The sequence below is a fragment of the Brachycentrus maculatus genome, unplaced genomic scaffold, assembly GCF_059751285.1.
Source record: "Brachycentrus maculatus isolate JH-2025_06_01 unplaced genomic scaffold, ASM5975128v1 h1tg000065l, whole genome shotgun sequence".
NCBI lineage: Eukaryota > Metazoa > Arthropoda > Insecta > Trichoptera > Brachycentridae > Brachycentrus > Brachycentrus maculatus.
The window spans coordinates 2,630,594-2,648,995 of record NW_028280819.1 but is presented as its reverse complement, the minus strand read 5'-3'; the positions used below and the strand labels follow the sequence as shown (position 1 = coordinate 2,648,995).

The following is an 18,402-nucleotide window of genomic DNA, read 5'->3' as shown; positions in this document are numbered from 1 at the left end:
GAGTATTATATAGTATGAGTGTGTTGCTCTTAAGGTGGAAACTGACCGGAGCATTTCGTCGTAACGTAACACATTACGATGCGAGCATTCAGGCAGTCAGTACACCGAGCCGAGCGCTCCATCCATAGTTTCGGATGCTCGCTGATGCTCGCCGCGAGCGATGTTGCGACGTTATGTTACGACGAAATGCTCCGGTTAGTCTCCACCTTTACGTCCAACACATGATGCTTTACTCGTGGCAGGACTTAAGATTTTGCACTAACGAACCTTTTTTACGAAGCTTGTCAGATTTAAATGTGAAATGTGATGGAAACAAAAATATGTACCAATTACTTAGATTATACTACCTGATTATATCAATAGCTAATGACATAATTTCGAATGATTTCCTCTTAAATGATGTTTTATATTTTTACCACGACACCGCCCACTCCAAATTCCTCTCGATTCAACAGCAAAGTTAGAGTGACTGTATTATACACGAGTCGCCAATACGTGTGTGCGTTCTAATACACATGCTCCTATACTAGAGCAAGCCGTGGTACCGAAATAGGTGACCAGAAAACTGAGATTAATTCCAGCATATTTACTTTACACCACTCTGGACAGCTAAGCTTTTAACTAGCTATAAATGCTTTGCTTGAAAAGTTTTACAAAACATTTTGAGTGTGTCCAAATACTTTTTCACAAATCTGGATGATCTCCAATTACAGGAGTTATTTTTCATATTATTATTTTTTTATTTCCAAGAATTTGAGTAGACATCATAGGTGGAATTGGTGAATGTTACACGTGTGAAAAGTGATCTCTTAAACCAGCCTATGACGTTCGTAAGTCCCATAAATGCCCTTCCATATTCTTCTTCATCTATGTTGAGATGTCAAAAAATAATAAGTTTTACTTAGTTAAACATTAATTCGCCTCCGTGGTGTAACAGTTAGCGTGTTTACCTACCGTGCTGGATTTCCCGGGTTCGATTCTCAGGAGAGGAGGGTAAAAATAAATATTAATGATTTCCCACTCTAGTATTTATTTCATATAACCCTGGACTGGTTCCTGAAGCGCAGGAGTGATCATCTTGCCTTCATGTAAGTAAAGATCAAGATAACACTGCGTCAATATGATGCAGTGCCCTATTCACCATTGGGTGCCGTTAAAGGTTAGAAGAAGAAGAAGAAACTTAGATTAAAAATGGATAGATTTAATATTATTTTTTGACATCTCATCAAAGATGAAGAAGAATATGGAAGTCTGGGCATTTACGGGGCTGACGACCGTCATAGGCTGGTTTAAGTGATCACTTTACACACGTGTAACATTCACCAATTCTACCCATTATTGACAACCACACTACTCAAATTCTTGGAAGTTCTATATATATGAACCAATTTAGAAACCTTATTCTTATATACCTTGTCAATAATGGGTAGAATTGGTGAATGTTACACGTGTGTAAAGTGATCACTTAAACCAGCCTATGACGGTCGTCAGCCCCGTAAATGCCCAGACTTCCATATTCTTCTTCATCTTTGATGAGATGTCAAAAAATAATATGAAAATAACTCCTGTAATTGGAGATAATCTAGATTTTGTGAACGAGTATTTGGACACACTCAAAATGTTGTAGATAGATTCTATTACAAAGTGACTGCCGAATCAATAAATGACAGAATATGGAAGTCTGGGTATTTACAGAGCCCTGTCCTGGGCTGGTTAAGTGATCACTTTACACACGTGTAACATACACCATTATACTCATTATTGACAGCGAAACTACTCAAATTTTCGGAATTATTGATAGGGTCGATTTCGACTTTAGGTCTAAATTTATTAGAATTATTGATAGCATCATGTCATCGGTAAATAACAGCTGTTCAGAATATTAAAGCTTTATTTATATTAAAATACGAAAAGCTAATTATTTGGAACATTTATTTATTTTATTTTATTTTATTTATTTATTTATTTCATGGATACATCCATTTTTTTACTATATCTATTACGGCTCTTTAAGCATGGCCTGTGTTGAGCCGAAATACTTACATGTTAATACAATTTATTATTATTATTTTTTTTTAATTATTAGATTATATATATATTTCATACCAAAGATAATAAATAATAATAATAATAAAACCCTTATCCGCACCCCAATGGTGCATAGGGCACTGCGTCATATAAACGCAGTGTTATCTTGATCGTTTACACATGAAGGAAAGGTGATCAGCCCTCCGCTTCAGGTAACAGTCCAGGGTAATATTGAATAAATATGACAGTGAAAAAATCACTAATATTTATTTTACCCCCCTTGGGAATCGAACCCGGGACCTCCAGAACGGTAGCCGAGCGTGATGACCATTACACTACGGAGGCGGACAAAAGATACAATAACAATTTACAGTAGAAAGGTTTTACAGTAAAATACTTACACCTGGACTTTAATTAAATGACTTTCTACCTTGTCCCTTCCAACGAGAAGCAACCATCTACGGACACTGTTCCTAAAGACATGATCACTAAAAAAATCTTATATTCTTGACGTAGGGTATTTACGGTGGTAAGCGTTTCTCATCTCATTTTGTTATTTAAAAAATAAAGGCAAACAAAAAACATCAAAATAATTCCCTTTTCCTCTTCAATTTAAATGCATTTTTTTTTTCAAATAATTTTAAAATGTATGTTTCAAAATTTGACAGAAAATCAAAACGAATTGTGTGAAAAAAAATAGACACAATGAATATATTACTAATTTTTCACTTAAACTAAGTATAACATTTTGAGTGTGTCCAAATACTTGTCCACAAATCAGGATTATCTCCAATTACGGGAATAATAATTAGAACTGAATGCTCAGACTTCCATATTCTTCTTCATCTTTGATGAGATGTCAAAAAATAATATGAAAACTTCAACTTATATGATTCAATGGACAATGGTAAAATAATTTTCTAAAAAGCAATATATAATAGAACTTATTATATTATAAAATTAGACACAGTTTTATTTTAAGAGAATCCATCCCAATTCTAAATTATTGTATCATTGTGTAATATTTACAAGACGAAAATAAATACATGATCATGAAAAATAACTACAAAGCAACTTCTAAATAAAAACCGACTCAAGGCTATAGTGATGTGATATGTAATGTTTGTTAGTATGTGTGAATTTTATATTCACGGCCAAGATCATTGTGTTTTCGCCTAGAATTTTCACTCATGAATTACATGAAACTATCGTAACTTTAAATACAAAGAGTAAATCCACTCACAAGTAGGAAAAGGCTTTAAATCATATAAATGTGATGTCTAAGTATGGCAATGATGAGCGGTGTTGCATAAACCGTAGCTAGATTTCAGAGTCACTTGCAAACAAATGTTGGTAAAATAATTATCACATGTTGTTCTCATGAAAAAATATCGTTATTTAGCTAAAAATATGTATATTACTTTGAGAAGCTTCATTCTTCTCAGGAAAAAATATTTTCCATTCCTCGTCATAGTACATCATTCTTCAGTAATTTTAGGTTGGTTGGAAGATATTGCTTTTTAGCAATAAGCCCACCAATGCACTTATTTATTTTCTGTACATGAAGTTTAAATAATAAAGTTATTAGCTTTCCAAACGCACTCCCAGTGCTTTTTGAAGGCTTCCATTTTCCATTTTGTACACTCCCCAGTACTTGAAACTCTCAACCCTCTCGATGTGCTAGTTACTCATCACTAAAGGCTGCTGGACATCTCTAGGCATGAGTGGTTTCACAGCGCATGAGATATTAGCTATCTAAATGCACTTCCGGTAATTTTTTATGCTGCCATATTCCACTATGATATTCCTAAGTATATGATAAATGATATTCCACATATTCCTAAGTACTTTAACTCTGGACACTCTCGATTACCTGGTTACTCAAGGGTTGCTGGGCATCTAGCCATAAGTAGTTTCATAACACATGAATTATTAGCTTTCTAAATCACTCCCAGATCATTTTGAAGGCTACCATTTTCGATTTTGTACGCTCCCAACCATTTCAAACTCTCGACTCTTTTGATGAGCTGGTTATTCAACACCAAGGGCTGCTGGACCTCTAGGCACGAGTGGTTGCAGATCATATAAATTGTAGCTTTTTCTGATTTCCAGGTGGCGATGAACCCTCGCAACACCGTATTTGATGCCAAGCGTCTGATCGGACGCAAGTTTGACGATCCCAAGATACAGGACGACATGAAGCACTGGCCCTTTACGGTTGTCAACGACGGCACCAAGCCCAAGATACAGGTGGAGTACAAGGGTGAGAAGAAGACCTTCGCTCCCGAGGAAATCAGCTCCATGGTGCTCACCAAGATGCGGGAGGTGGCCGAGACCTATCTCGGCGGTAAGGTGAGCAGTAAATTAAAACATGATATTGTAATGATAGCAAAATTAAGTACAGAAAACTAAAATTGACATATTACAAAATATTCTATGGTCACACAATCTCGCCAAAAATTAACGAGACGATTCTATGAATACAAAAAACAAGTGAAAAATCTTTATAAAAACCTCAACAGAAACTTTTTGGCTACAAGCCTATAATAATAAATGTAGTTAGTAAAATATTTCATTTTTAAGTATAGTTAAAAACTTGGCACGATCAAGTATTTAAAATACTTGAAAGTGATCAGGTCAAGAGTCTGAAGCCATCTGTGAGATAACCAGATGCTTGTCGAAACCAGTTGGAAGAAAGTACAAAAAGTAAAAGTGGTTAAAAACAATTTTTTTGTGTTATTTTATTTAAAGTTTATAAAATGTCCTACAAAGTATAAAAAAATATCAAAAACAGCAAAAAACATTATTAAAAAAATATGTTTCTTTTTTTAGGTTACTGATGCTGTCATCACCGTCCCAGCTTACTTCAACGACTCCCAGCGACAAGCCACCAAAGATGCTGGTGCCATTGCCGGACTTAACGTCCTCCGAATCATCAATGAGCCCACCGCGGCCGCTCTCGCGTACGGGCTGGACAAGAATCTCAAGGGAGACCAAAACATCCTCATCTTCGACCTTGGAGGCGGAACCTTCGACGTGTCCATCCTGGGCATTGGTGATGGCTCTCTCTTCGAGGTCAAGTCCACAGCGGGAGACACCCATTTGGGAGGCGAAGACTTCGACAACCGCCTCTTGACGTACTTCACCGAAGAGTTTCTGCGCAAGCACAAGAAGGACATCAAGGGAAATGCCAGGGCCCTGCGTCGTCTCAGAACTGCTTGCGAAAGGGCCAAGAGGACTCTTTCATCCAGCACTGAGGCCAGCTTGGAAATCGACGCCCTTCACGAAGGAATCGACTTCTATTCTAAGATCAGCAGAGCCAGATTTGAAGAGCTGTGCATGGACATGTTTAGATCAACCCTGACTCCAGTCGAGAGAGCTTTGAATGATGCCAAGTTGGAAAAGAAATCTATCAATGAAGTGGTGTTAGTAGGAGGTTCAACCAGGATCCCTAAAGTGCAGAAAATGCTTCAAGACTTCTTCGGAGGAAAGTCTCTAAATCTTTCCATCAACCCAGATGAGGCTGTTGCTTATGGAGCCGCAGTTCAGGGAGCTATTCTCAGCGGAGATACAAGGTAAAATTCAAAAACTATTTTTCATTTATTACGTACTTGTTTTTATATTGAAACATCTTATAAGCATTTTGAGTGTGTCCAAATACTTGTTCACGAATCTGGATATCTCCACTTGGGAGTTATTTTTACTTTTTTGACATCTCAACATAAATGAAGAAAAATATGTAAAAATAACTCCTGAGTAGAGAAACCCAGATTTGTGAAGAATTATTTACACAAACTCAAAATGTTATGAATAAAATAATCTGGTTAAATTATAAGCTGCATAAAAAAATCATACATACAAACAGCATACATTCAAATAAAGGGTCTCTGCTAAATAAAAGCTTTCTCAACCCAACATGGATAGCTCCAGTGAACTCTTGCATACGGTGTCATTAGATTGATGATATATGTAGGAGTTCCAAAATTTTGAGTAGAATGGTTGGCAATCAAAGGTTGTCATTTATTCACCATTCTGAATGTTACACGTGTGTGCAAAGTGTTCACTTAACCAGTCTACGAAAGATTGTATGCCCTGTGAATACCCAGACTTCCATATTCTTCTTCATGTATGTTATGATGTCAATAAAACTTTATAAACAGATAGGTCTAAAGATGAATAATTATTATGGAGTAAATCTGTGGAAAAATTAGGGGCATAAAAAGATTAAAAGCTTTAAAAGCAACTCATTGTGCACATGCCTTTAAAAATGACAAATCATGATATTATAAAAATGACAACACGGAATTCAATGAGAATATATTTTGTATTATATTATTTCAGCTCTCAGATCCAAGACGTCCTTCTAGTAGATGTAGCTCCTCTTTCTCTGGGTATCGAGACAGCCGGAGGAGTAATGACAAAGCTGGTGGAAAGGAATTCCAGGATTCCCACCAAGCAGCAGCAAACCTTCACTACCTATTCTGACAACCAGCCCGCCGTCACCATTCAGGTATACAGAAAAAACAATACTCATTCAAATTGCGTTTTAAATCATTTCATTTATAAATGAAAATTGTTTGTTTTTAAAGGTCTTTGAGGGAGAGAGAGCAATGACAAAGGATAATAATCTGCTTGGAACTTTCAATCTTACTGGTATACCGCCAGCGCCAAGAGGTGTACCCAAAATTGAGGTATGATTTCTCCATTGACATAAATAAACTTAGCATCACGCTGCTTTCCGCAGGGATTAGCAAAGAGGAAAGGACACTACACCATTCTGCCTTTGCAAACAATATTTGTGTATTCCACATTCATGCGTCTTCTCGTACCATACACCTCATGCATTTTGACTCCTGATCTGACATTTTCAAGTATTTGAAATACTTGATCAGGACGAGCTTTCTTCGGTCTTCCTATGTTCCTTTTTTCCAACTCTATTCGCCTCATATATTTATTTTCCTGTTATTTCTTCAGTCATTCGTTCCACATGTCCAAACTATCTCAACTCATGTTTCTTGATAATCTTTATTGATAATGCTTATCTCAGCCTTGCATTCTTTCCTTATTCCACTATTCTTCACTCATTTGTTCTACATAGTCAAACTATGTATCTCTAACACACCTTTCTTAATTTTATTGAATTATGAATTAACAATAAGCATAGCTTTGCATTCTTTCCTTATTTCCCATTTGAACATCCATCATACATTGTTTTGTCGCAAATTTGTTTGAAAGATTTAATTTTGACTGCATTCAGTCTACTTTCATCCTTCTTAAGCCGATTCCATGCTTCACTTCCATACATTAGGTATACATTTACAATATTAAACATTTTTCTCAGACTCCTTAAATAGTCATCCATAATATTTTAACCTAATTACAAATCTCCAGGTGACCTTCGACCTGGATGCCAATGGTATCCTGAATGTGTCAGCTAAGGACAACAGCACCGGAAAATCGGAGCGTATTACCATCACTAACGACAAGGGAAGACTATCTAAGGATGACATTGAGAGGATGTTGAATGAAGCTGAGAAGTACAAGCAGGAAGACGATAAGCAGAGAGAGCGAGTGCAGAGCAGGAACCAGCTGGAGGCGTACATCTTCAGTGCCAAACAGGTTTGCACACAATCTCTTCTTCGTCTGCTTGGTGTATGCCTTGTGGCTTGTTTTTAAGAAGGATTAGGCTCCTGCGATATCGATTCCCAGCTGTCGATATTACCAATGCCACATCTATCTACATATTTTCTTCTTCTAACCCTCATCCGCACCCAATGGTGCATAGTACATATGTACCAGTCCAAGATGATATTAAATAAATATTAGACTGAAAAATCACTAATATTTATTTTGACCCTCTTGAGAATCGAACCCGGGACTGGAGGTCCGGGGTTCGATTCCCGAGGAAGGCGAGCGTGCTGTCTATTACACTTTGGATGTGGAAAATGTTTGTTCTAGCACATTCTTAATTGTTTAAATTTTGTAATATCTTGTTCATTTTATGAAAAGCTCTTGATCTTATCGATCCCAGTTCAATGACAAATATTCCAAAGCCAAAACAGTTATCTAACATATTGCCAATGCCACATCTGTCGACGTATGTACCCCTAAACCTTACTGAAATACATCATTTTTAACCTTACAGCACATTTAATGTCTTCTTTTCTTTCTTTGCCTACCGTCTCTCTACTGCAGGATATAGGCATCTTCTAGTTTTTACAGACTTCTCTCATTTAGGCTTATTCCACTTACTACCAGCAACGAGGACAATGTCATCAGCCCATCTTTTCCTTGCTCGGTCTATTCCTCTCTTCATGTCACATGTTCTCCACCGCCTTACTCTGTGATTTAGCGTCTACTTGTATTTATTTCAGGCCGTGGATGGAGCTGCTGCCGGTAAGCTGACGGACCAGGAGAAGAACTCAGTCCTGGACACTTGCAGCGCCGGGCTCACTTGGCTGGAAGGGAATAGTCTGGCCGAGAAGGAAGAGTATGAACACAAGCTGAAGGACATCCAGAACGTTTGCCAACCCGTCATGGTCAAGTTGCATCAGGGAAAGGGAGGACCCACTGTTGAGGAAGTTGACTAAACTACCCACGGAATCGCACATATAGATTTTAAAAACTACAAGCGAGGCAAAAGTAATATCATTATGTAAATTGGCTGCCATTTTGTTAGAAATAAAAAAAATTGTGTTCCGTTTTCACCAAAAGATTATTTAAATGTTGTTAAAGGCAACAGTGAAGAATAAATCACCAATTTGGAGCCAAAATGTCGTATAACGAGCACATATGTGCATCAACTCGTTTTCGTGGTGGTCGTTTGACCGATTAAATTTTTTCAACTTAATAACGCTTTGTGCAAAAATTAAGTCACATTCACATAATGATATTACTTTTGCCCTACCTTCTATAAAAGAAATGTCAATAGACGATCTGCGGTCAAAAATCAAAACCTAGCGGGATCTGCTAGCAAAATTTAAAATCAATTGCCACTCTAATACTCTTTCTTTCCTTCTCCTTCACCCGTTCAATGGGATATTTGTTAAATCAAGAACTTAGAACATAACAGTTCAGCGGTATTATCGAATTGCAATATAAAATTTCAAATTATTTTGAGGTTTGGTCGAAATGCGCCTATTTTACGATTTAACTACGCGAACATAGAACCACATGCAATTGCACATGGATTCTAAGAGTATTCCTTGTTAAATATTGTGTAGTAACTAAGTAGGAAAGATCTCATTCATTTTAAAATACACCGTTGAGGTGAATATACTATGAAATATGTATTTTATTTTGTAACTAAAGTCGGATACCGTAAAGTGGGTATACTTTGCACCATGGGTGATACTTTGCACCACCTTCTGTAAAGAAATTGTAGAGCTGGTCATCTCTGATACATGTCGTTTTTCATTCTACTTTCTATTGTTTCTGATAGATGGCACATCAATCTACTTTTTAGTTTATAGAAGTAACAGTCGGTCGCTATTGCTTCAATGCGTTTTACCTGTCCGAACGTAAAGAAAGTTTTCTGTCTGAAAATTGTGTCCGAAAAAATCCAGTGGAATCAGTATACTGAAACTAGTTACAACAAGTGAGTGATTTCTAAATCGTAGGTAGATAGGCTCTGCTTTTCTCAAATGCTGTATTTTTTAGTTACGTTGTCAAGTTTATGTAAAAATAATATTTTTTTAAGAACTGACTTGTATTGACCACATTTGGGGTAACATTGCACCAAGTGCAAAGTATCCACAAAAGGCCATAGTTAATTAATTTGATGAAAAGTCTTAAAACGGTTTAAACAACTTGACATGTTTGCTAAATATCTATTGGTTTTGTGTACTTACTTAATTCCTGATGGTATATTTTTTTCAAAAATGTCAAGAACACACAAACAGCGGCCTTATGCCAGACGATACTGCGATTTTACACCGAAGAGAGTGGAGCAGTGTTTGGAGGCCATTCGAAATGGTACAATCAGTCAATGAAAGGCCGAAGAAATTTTCAAAATCCCCAGAAGGACGATTAACTATAAGCTCAAAGGTCAGCACAAAAAACCTGTGGGAAAACCTCCAATATGTGACAAGGGCGAAGAACAATCCTTCGTAAACTGCATAGTAGACATGAGTGAGTACGGTTTCCCAGTGAGTGTTTTTAACATTCGCTACATTCTAATAGCCTATTTGGATAGATTTGGCAGAAGAGTACGAATATTAAAGAACAACGTACCAGGCTCTGAATGGATAAGATCATTTATGCAAAGACATAAAACCTTGACTGTTGCTAAAACTAGTCAGTTGCTTAATCGGTTGCCATTAAAAGCGTATGACGATGACGTGCGCCAGAGTTTTCAACAGTTTTTTGGAAGAAAACAGATTCAACCCAAAGAATTCAGTCTTAAAACGCAGGAAAACGATACCGATAGAACCAGGTAAGAGCATTGCTCACGATCCAAATGTCGAAATGAACGTTGACGAGACACAAATGCTACCTGAACCAACTACATCAATAATCCCACCTTCCACATCGAAACTTCCAGCATATCTAGCATTAACTGATTATAGTTCACACGGAAGCTTTGAAGAAGAGGGAGAAGAACAAAAACGATGACTGAAACCAGTTATCGTATTTGTTCTTCCGTTTCATTAGGACCAGTAAAAAAGAAGGTGGGAAAATATGTCGTATTTCATTATGAAGGAGAAAAATTTCCGGGACAGATTTTGGAAATAAAGCAAGACAGAGCTGTTAAATCCATGCAGGAGAGTCTCAAATCGTGGAAGTGGCCGATGAAGGATGACTTTCTTCTATATTCTTGGAAGGATGTAGCGGGTTACATAAAAGAACCGAAAATGCAATCCAAAAGAAGTTTCTTTACCGTCCCGGAACTTGACCATATTTAGACCTAATTTAATTTTAATTCCTATTATCTATATAGTACGATATGTTTTAATATCCACCTTTTATTTTTATATAATTTTAAACCTTCAGTATTGAAAAAAAAAACATTTTTGTTAGATTTTTCAATATTTTTTTTAAAAAATTTATATCAACTGTCTTATTTTTCCATAATTATACAATATTATAATCTGCATTTAGTGAACTATGAGCCAAAACCCTTCATAAGGTGCAACAAAACTTGTAGGATAGCCTTTACTTTGCATAAATTTGGATTCTAGTACGAAAAGTGTAGAGAAAATATCATGGTGCAAAGTTGTACTTTACCCCGGGATACTTTGCACCAAAATATAAATATAAAAAAAAAATACAGGCAAAATAGATAAAAATTTAAAAACGTATCAGACATGTTACAGGTATATGTGTTATTACATTGCAATAGTTGAAACCTCAGAAAAAGTAAAAAACCTGATCTGAATAGACAATTTTTTGAAAAAATGCAGTATTTTGGTGCAATGTATACCCACATTACGGTACATCCAAATACAAACAAAATGAATTATTTTAAAAATCGCAAGCATCTAAATAAGGTTTTGATTTTTGATAGCCACCGAAAGAAATTAAGCTTAAATAATATGTTTTATGATTCTGCTTGATTGTCTCTTAGATGTACCAATTGCTGTTAAAATTTATATTCAATGAAATCACCAGGACAACAGTAAGAAGCATTTTTTGTTCGTTATTTGCATTTTTTTTTAAAATTCCTATCTTAAAATGAAACTTCATATTATATTAAATGAAATTTTACAATTAATGAATTTAAGTATATTTATTTTCGACTCAGATTTTTTTTAATATTATTTTTTTAAGTTTAAAACACCCATTTGTCTCATCATAAAAATATATATTTTAGTTTTATTTTATGAAAATGATTACACTTTCCTCTAAATTTACTTAAAAAAAACTCATAATTATTTTGCATTGTACAAAAGATATTGTGAACTGTAAGAATTTTTCTTTACTTTTTTAATGATTATTTTTTCACATAAAATTTATCAAGTAGTGTTAAAATTGTTAGTTTTGGTGCATACCGCATACAGCATACATACATACATAAGATATAAAACTTCTTATTAATTTATAGTTACCACTAACCAAATTTTCGATTTTAATTGCAAATGGTTTTGAATGTTTTGTTTACAAAGATTTATTTTACTTTTACAATAAAATTCATGTAAAAATACATATTTCTATTTATTTTTGGTATAAGAAAGTGAAAAATTACCTGATCCTTTATTTCCTTCAGTCACATCAGATTACTAGTTTTGCAACTACATATTATCAATAAGCAGTGGTGGCATTCAGCCGGTTTGCTAGAACCGGTGCTTAAATTTTTTAGAGTTCGCTAAACCGGTACTTAACCCTTTGTTGTCACACAATATTCCGATTGAGATCATGTATCGGAGCATGCTTGGTTTACTTGGTCCGCCACTTTTCAAAAATATTTGAACCTCACAAAGAGAAAATAATATTGGAAATATGAAAAAAAAATAAATGGAAAAATTCAGTTAAGTTATTGCACTTAGTAAAAAGAATATTGTGAAAAATATCGTAGTCATACAGGAAAAAGTGGCCAACTGACAAAACGCAAAATGTTCAGGATGGCAGTTCAAATCACTTCTGCTTGGCAAGAAAATTAACATCATTCATTTTTAACAAGTCAATATATTATACTTCATATTTTAAAATCCTTTGGGATTTTTTTTGGGCAATATAAAGCTAGTAAGATATCAAATAGTCAATGATCACGTTTTTGTAAAAAATGCAATTGGTCACTTTATCCTGAATGGCTTACGATAAACGCTTCAGCATTCGGAGCATTCTCAGTTGTTATGTGAATGTTCTATTTATGTGCAGAATAGAAAACAAATAAATCAATTAATGTAAAACCTATTTTTTTATAGGGTGAGGGGGTAGGGGTAGTATCTAAAAGCCGAACCGGTTCTTGAAAATTTTGAATCCCATCACTGTCATAAGGGTTGCAACAACTTTAATTTTTATATTAAATATTGAATTTTCAGTATATGTTTTAGGTGTCTGAGAAGAAGCATATTTCGTTTTTATATGAAAGAATATTCTACTTAGTCCAAAAAAAACTTATTTAAAAATGTCCCTTACTATGTGTTTTAAGTTTGGACAGCCGAATTGTGGTAGATATTTTTATAGTTTTGATGGAAAGCGATAAATATGAATTTCAATAAAAGGGTCTTTTTCAAATTTTGAGCGGAACGTATATATGGTAACCCTATCAAAATATATTAATAAGGAATCGTAATTTTCTTCTGGCAGCACTGAGTTTCATTTTTAGTATTGCCAAGTAATTCGAGATGTCAGTTTTTAATGTATTTAAATCCAATCTAAAAAATAAATTATTAAATTATTTTCATCCTTCACCCTATGGTGTAAAGGGCACAACATCAAATCGAACTGAATTAAAAGGTTAATACTTGCAAACAAAGTTCTGCGCTGCAGATTCAGATCTAACAGTAAAATTTATCAAATTTACTTGTTTTGGATATCACTGCTATATGCTAAAAGAGATATTTGTATGCAATACCGATTTCCCTAGATAATTGTGTTCTTTTATTTTATCGTAGAGATTTTTTACAACATATGAATAAAAGCAGATAAAAAAAAACATAGCTTTGTCAATTTCAAGAACAATGAATCAAAAACGCTTCTTTCAATTTTTGTTTAAATCTCTTTCCACACACAATGATGCAAATAACACAGTATTGGATCAACATGGTATTATTTTGATCAGTATAATATAAATGCAATGTGATAGATCCTAACTTTCAGTTTTTTTTTAACCTTTTTAATATAACGCCCTTTCAGCTTGAACGGACACCCCTCCCCTCATATGTCCGTTGTATCAAGGTTTTACTGCATCTCATAAATTTATGAAGTATTTTTTAAATTTTATAAATATGTATTTCACGATTATTTATTTTTTATAATTCAAAACGCGGAAACGTCTGAAAAAAAAACGATACGTACTTGGTGCGTAGTTTTGTACAAGATTCATGCATTCAGAATTCCGAAAGGGGAAACGGACGGCGGAAAGCTCATGTTGTCTAGGGCCTTAGCCAGTCAGTTATATTGGGTATTTTAGTAACTCTCAGCATGGCAACATTATATTAAAAAATGAACGTATTTATTTGACAAGTGTTTGACAGACAACCAACAACAGAGAATACAAGTTATCCTTCGCTCGTGGTGATCGCGCGAGTCATGGTGATAACAATTATTTAATCTGTATACAAAAATAGATTTGTATACATAATTATATATTTTAGTAGTGATTAGTTTAATAGCTGTAAACCGAAAATAGGTGCTTTCTCTTACCTTTGCATCAAAAGGCAATGCTGTGATTTATAAGTAGTTCGCGCCTTATATTGTGATAGTGTGCTGGTTACATCGATTAGGCTAATTCTTGTAATATTTAAATTATAATTAAAATTAATTGATAAAGGTAATTGTTACCGTTTAGTTTAATTGAATTGCGATATGAAGTGTCCATGAGTTACGAGTAACAACAGAGTGATGGTTGTTGACTTTTAGCCTTGTGCGTGGTTATCAAATTATTTAGATTATTCTTTACTTACCGCGGCAAAATATTTAAAGTGACAAAATGGTTGAAGCGAGTAAAATGATGTTTGAACAAGCAACACAGGGGATGGAATGCTGTGATCTCATTCACCCTTGGACCAAGGGTTGCTGGAATGGGACGATATCAATGCTTTTGCATTCCATAAAGGGAAGCTACAAGTTCTACGCTGCATTATATGCGGTATGTATTTATAAAAATAATTTTAACATTGCTTAATTTTTAAATCTATCCAATATACCAGTGCTCAGCGCCCTTATCTCACCTACCTAGAATTCCTTCTTAGAATTTCGCGGCAAACCAAAAACTATACACAGGTAAAATATGTAGACCATAGAAAAATTATTTAGTTATAGTCAGGGATTTTTTTTAAATACAAAAAGGTCCCAGAACTCGCTTCAAGTCAAGCCTTTTTCACAAAAAAAAAATAGTTCATTAGAATACCGTATTTTACCATTTCAATTTATGTATTAATTTTAAATCAAACACAGATTTTTTTGAGTCTACTAAGTTGTATTTTACTAACAAAAACACATAAAAAATTATATTGTGACAATTGTTTCGATGAATTATATAAACATATATTATAATTACTTAAGAGTAAACATTGTTTTGTCCAATCGATTTTGGAAATTGAAAAAATTATTTTCTGTTAAATGGGTAAAAAAAATCCCTGATTATAATAGTAATAATAATTATTCCGTAGTAAATTTTGAAAAATAGACAATATTATGACAAATTAGTTTTCATTGTGTATTAACACTCTTCGGACGGGAAAGGTATTTCTACCCGTTCCGTCAATTGATGCTTAAGGACGGGAAGGGTATTTTTACATTCTGCGACGGCTTCATTTCAAAATTCGGAAAGAAGGAATTATCCGATGTTTTTATATGAATATTTTATACCAATCTCTTTGTTAAGGTCTTAACTATATGTAACAGCGGTCCGCAGGCGTAAAAATACAGATCTGAAATGTGTTAAATACAAAATGAAAAATTAGAAAATGTCAAATGCATTGATTTTGATACTTTTCTCCAACTGGTTTCGACAAGAACCTTGTAATCATCAGGGTTAAACATGTACTCTGTACATTATTATATTAATAATATCTCTGTATTTCTATTATAATGATATCTGTATATAATATAATTACTAGTATAATATATTAATAATACTGTTGTAAATACAATAGTATACTTATTTACCTTGTATATAGGAAGCCAAGAAGTTCGCCTCCGTAGTGTAATACTCACACCTGGTTAGATTTCCAGAGGGGACCAAATAAATATAAGTGATTTTTTCACTCTAATATTTATTCAGTATCATACTGGACTGAAGCGGAGGGCTGATCACCTTTCCTTCATGTGTTAATAATAAGATAACACTGCGTTTATATGATACAGTGCCCTATGCACCATCAGGCGCAGATAAGGGTTTATATATTTTTTAATGTATTTATTATAAGTATGTATTTTTTTGTCCGCTTCTATAGTGTAATGGTCAGCACGCTCGGCTACCATACTAGAGGTCTTGGGTTCGATTCACAGGGGGCTCAAATAAATATAAGTGATGTTTTCACTCTAATATTTATACAATATTACCCTGGACTGGTACCTGAAGTGGAGGGCTGATCACCTTTTCTTCATGTGTAAAACAATCAAGATAACACTGCATTTATATGACGCAGTGCCCTATGCACCATCGGGGTGCGGATTTGACCCCCTCCCTGGGAATCGAACCCGGGACCCCCAGAACGGTAGCCGAGCGTACTGACCATTACACTACGAAGGTGGACAAATACAAAACGAAATTTAAAAAATACTATTGTAATACTCTGCTGACACATCTTCCTTCTATCTTACCTCTGAGAATCACATGCTACCCTTCTGGCATTTCACTGTATTCAGTAGTTCAGCTGACAACTCAGAAAACTCATCATTCCCGTCCAAATGCAAAGCATTTTTTTCACTTTTATTTTCTACCAATCAATTAAATTTTATGTCTTTCAATTGACACTGCACAGCTGTCGACCATTTTGAACTATTGACCATCCTGAGATGATTGTTTCAATTGATTTGTTAGTCGGTCCATGAAGATGAATAACAGCGTCTGTCTCTACTCCATCTATTGTATAACTGTTATTCTATTTTGATTTGAATGTCCTGCTTTCCTTTTTACTGTCCAGTAATCATTTTTAACCTCTTCAATAATCACAACTAAATTAAACAGTTCTCTAATAACACATTCGAAACTTGTATTTTATGTCAATCATCTTGTTACCAAGATGAAATGTAAGATGTACCGTAGAACGGGGCTACTTGAACTTTGATGTGTTACTTGAGCCCAGTACAATAAAGAGATTTAAATCTGTATTTGGTCTACAATAATGAACGTATCGTGACAATAAGTGTCACCTGTCAGGGAAACAATGAATCATGTCGATACGTTGATTATTGTAGACCAAATACAGATCTTAATATATTTTTTGTACTGGGGTCAAGTTCTTCAAAGTTCAAGTAAAGTTCTACAGTACTATCAATTTTTTTACTAACACATTGTTGTCAGGCGCTTTTTTCATCAATCTCAGCCTTAATTAGTATACTAATAAGGGTCTTATACTAATCACAAGTAATTACAAACCCAATTCCGATCTGTACAATGTTTTTTGGCGTTTCTCGCTCTAGCAAAATTAAGCAAATAGAATGCTTATAAGCTTCACAAGCGTACAGTATGTAAAAGACGCTTTTAAACGTTTACCGCAAACATTTCAACATAGGTGAAGAAATTATAAAACATATATCGTAGTCGTACAGGAGAAAGTGACCAACTAACAAAAACAAAAATGTTCAGGGCCATTCAAGTCACCTTTGCTTGGCAAGAAAATAAACATCAATGCAGTTAGTCATTTTCAACAAGTCAATATATTATACTTCCAAGTTTAAAATCATTTGGGATTTTTTTCAGGGCAATATTAAACTAGTAAGATATCAAATAGTCAATGATCACGTTTTTATAAAAAAAAAAGCACTTGGTAACTTTCTCCTGTACGACTATGATATATCGAATTTGAAATATGGAAGTCAATAATCGCAAACATCTGTAAATTTTAACAGCAACAAAAAATATAGGATTGGCATACAGAAAATACAGTATTTTGAACATGTTTTTAAACATGTCCAAATATCTCACAGGTAATTGCTATTCTTCTTTTATATTATTTTTTACATTCAATATTTATATATATATATATATATAGATATATATATATATATATATATATATATATATATATATATATATATATATATATATATATATTAAGATTTTTTTTTGTTTTGGAATTTTGTGTTTTTTTTTTTAAATAAATAATTTCATATTATTATGAAACCTATATATTTATATTAACACGTTGTCGGCGGGACACGGCATTTGCCGTTTTTTGCGGACTGTCGGTCAACTGCGGGACACGGCAAATGCCATTTTTTGTCGACTGTCGGTTATCGGCGGGAAACGGCAATATACGGGTTTGTTATCAGCGTGAAATAAAACGCGTTGAAGGGTAATCTGCTACCTGGGTGCTAGGCGACAGTCTGTTGACGTTATTTGAGATGCCTTGTCCGGATTGGCTAGTGTGTCGCTTGTAAAGGCATCGCCAGAAATCTAGAGTTTTTATGCGATCTCAATCTCCAGTTTAGTTTGAGTAATTTCATGTATTGGACTATTTTTCATACCGCTCACACTGTTTTGTTTACTGTTTGGTATTTTATTATTTGAATATATTAGCATTGTATAGGGAATGATACCTC

General features: G+C 34.4%; 2 protein-coding genes across 2 annotated transcripts in view; both read left to right on the top strand.

Moving 5' to 3' along the window:
- Nucleotides 1-4,124: 4,124 nt before the first annotated feature.
- LOC148311450 (heat shock 70 kDa protein cognate 2-like) lies at nt 4,125-12,163 on the top strand. Its single transcript, XM_088256759.1, has 6 exons — nt 4,125-4,380; nt 4,861-5,603; nt 6,370-6,538; nt 6,618-6,719; nt 7,420-7,647; nt 8,403-12,163. The coding sequence occupies exons 1-6, from the start codon at nt 4,147-4,149 to the stop codon at nt 8,616-8,618; spliced, it is 1,692 nt and encodes a 563-aa protein (XP_088112885.1). The 5' UTR covers nt 4,125-4,146; the 3' UTR covers nt 8,619-12,163.
- Nucleotides 12,164-14,123: 1,960 nt separating this feature from the next.
- LOC148311449 (transmembrane protein 135-like) overlaps nt 14,124-18,402 on the top strand; it is a 30,119-nt gene continuing 25,840 nt past the window's right edge. Inside the window, exon 1 of the mRNA XM_088256641.1 lies at nt 14,124-14,779. Within this exon, the coding sequence (XP_088112767.1) occupies nt 14,621-14,779 (159 nt within the window). The 5' untranslated portion in view covers nt 14,124-14,620. The remainder of the gene's footprint in view (nt 14,780-18,402) is intronic.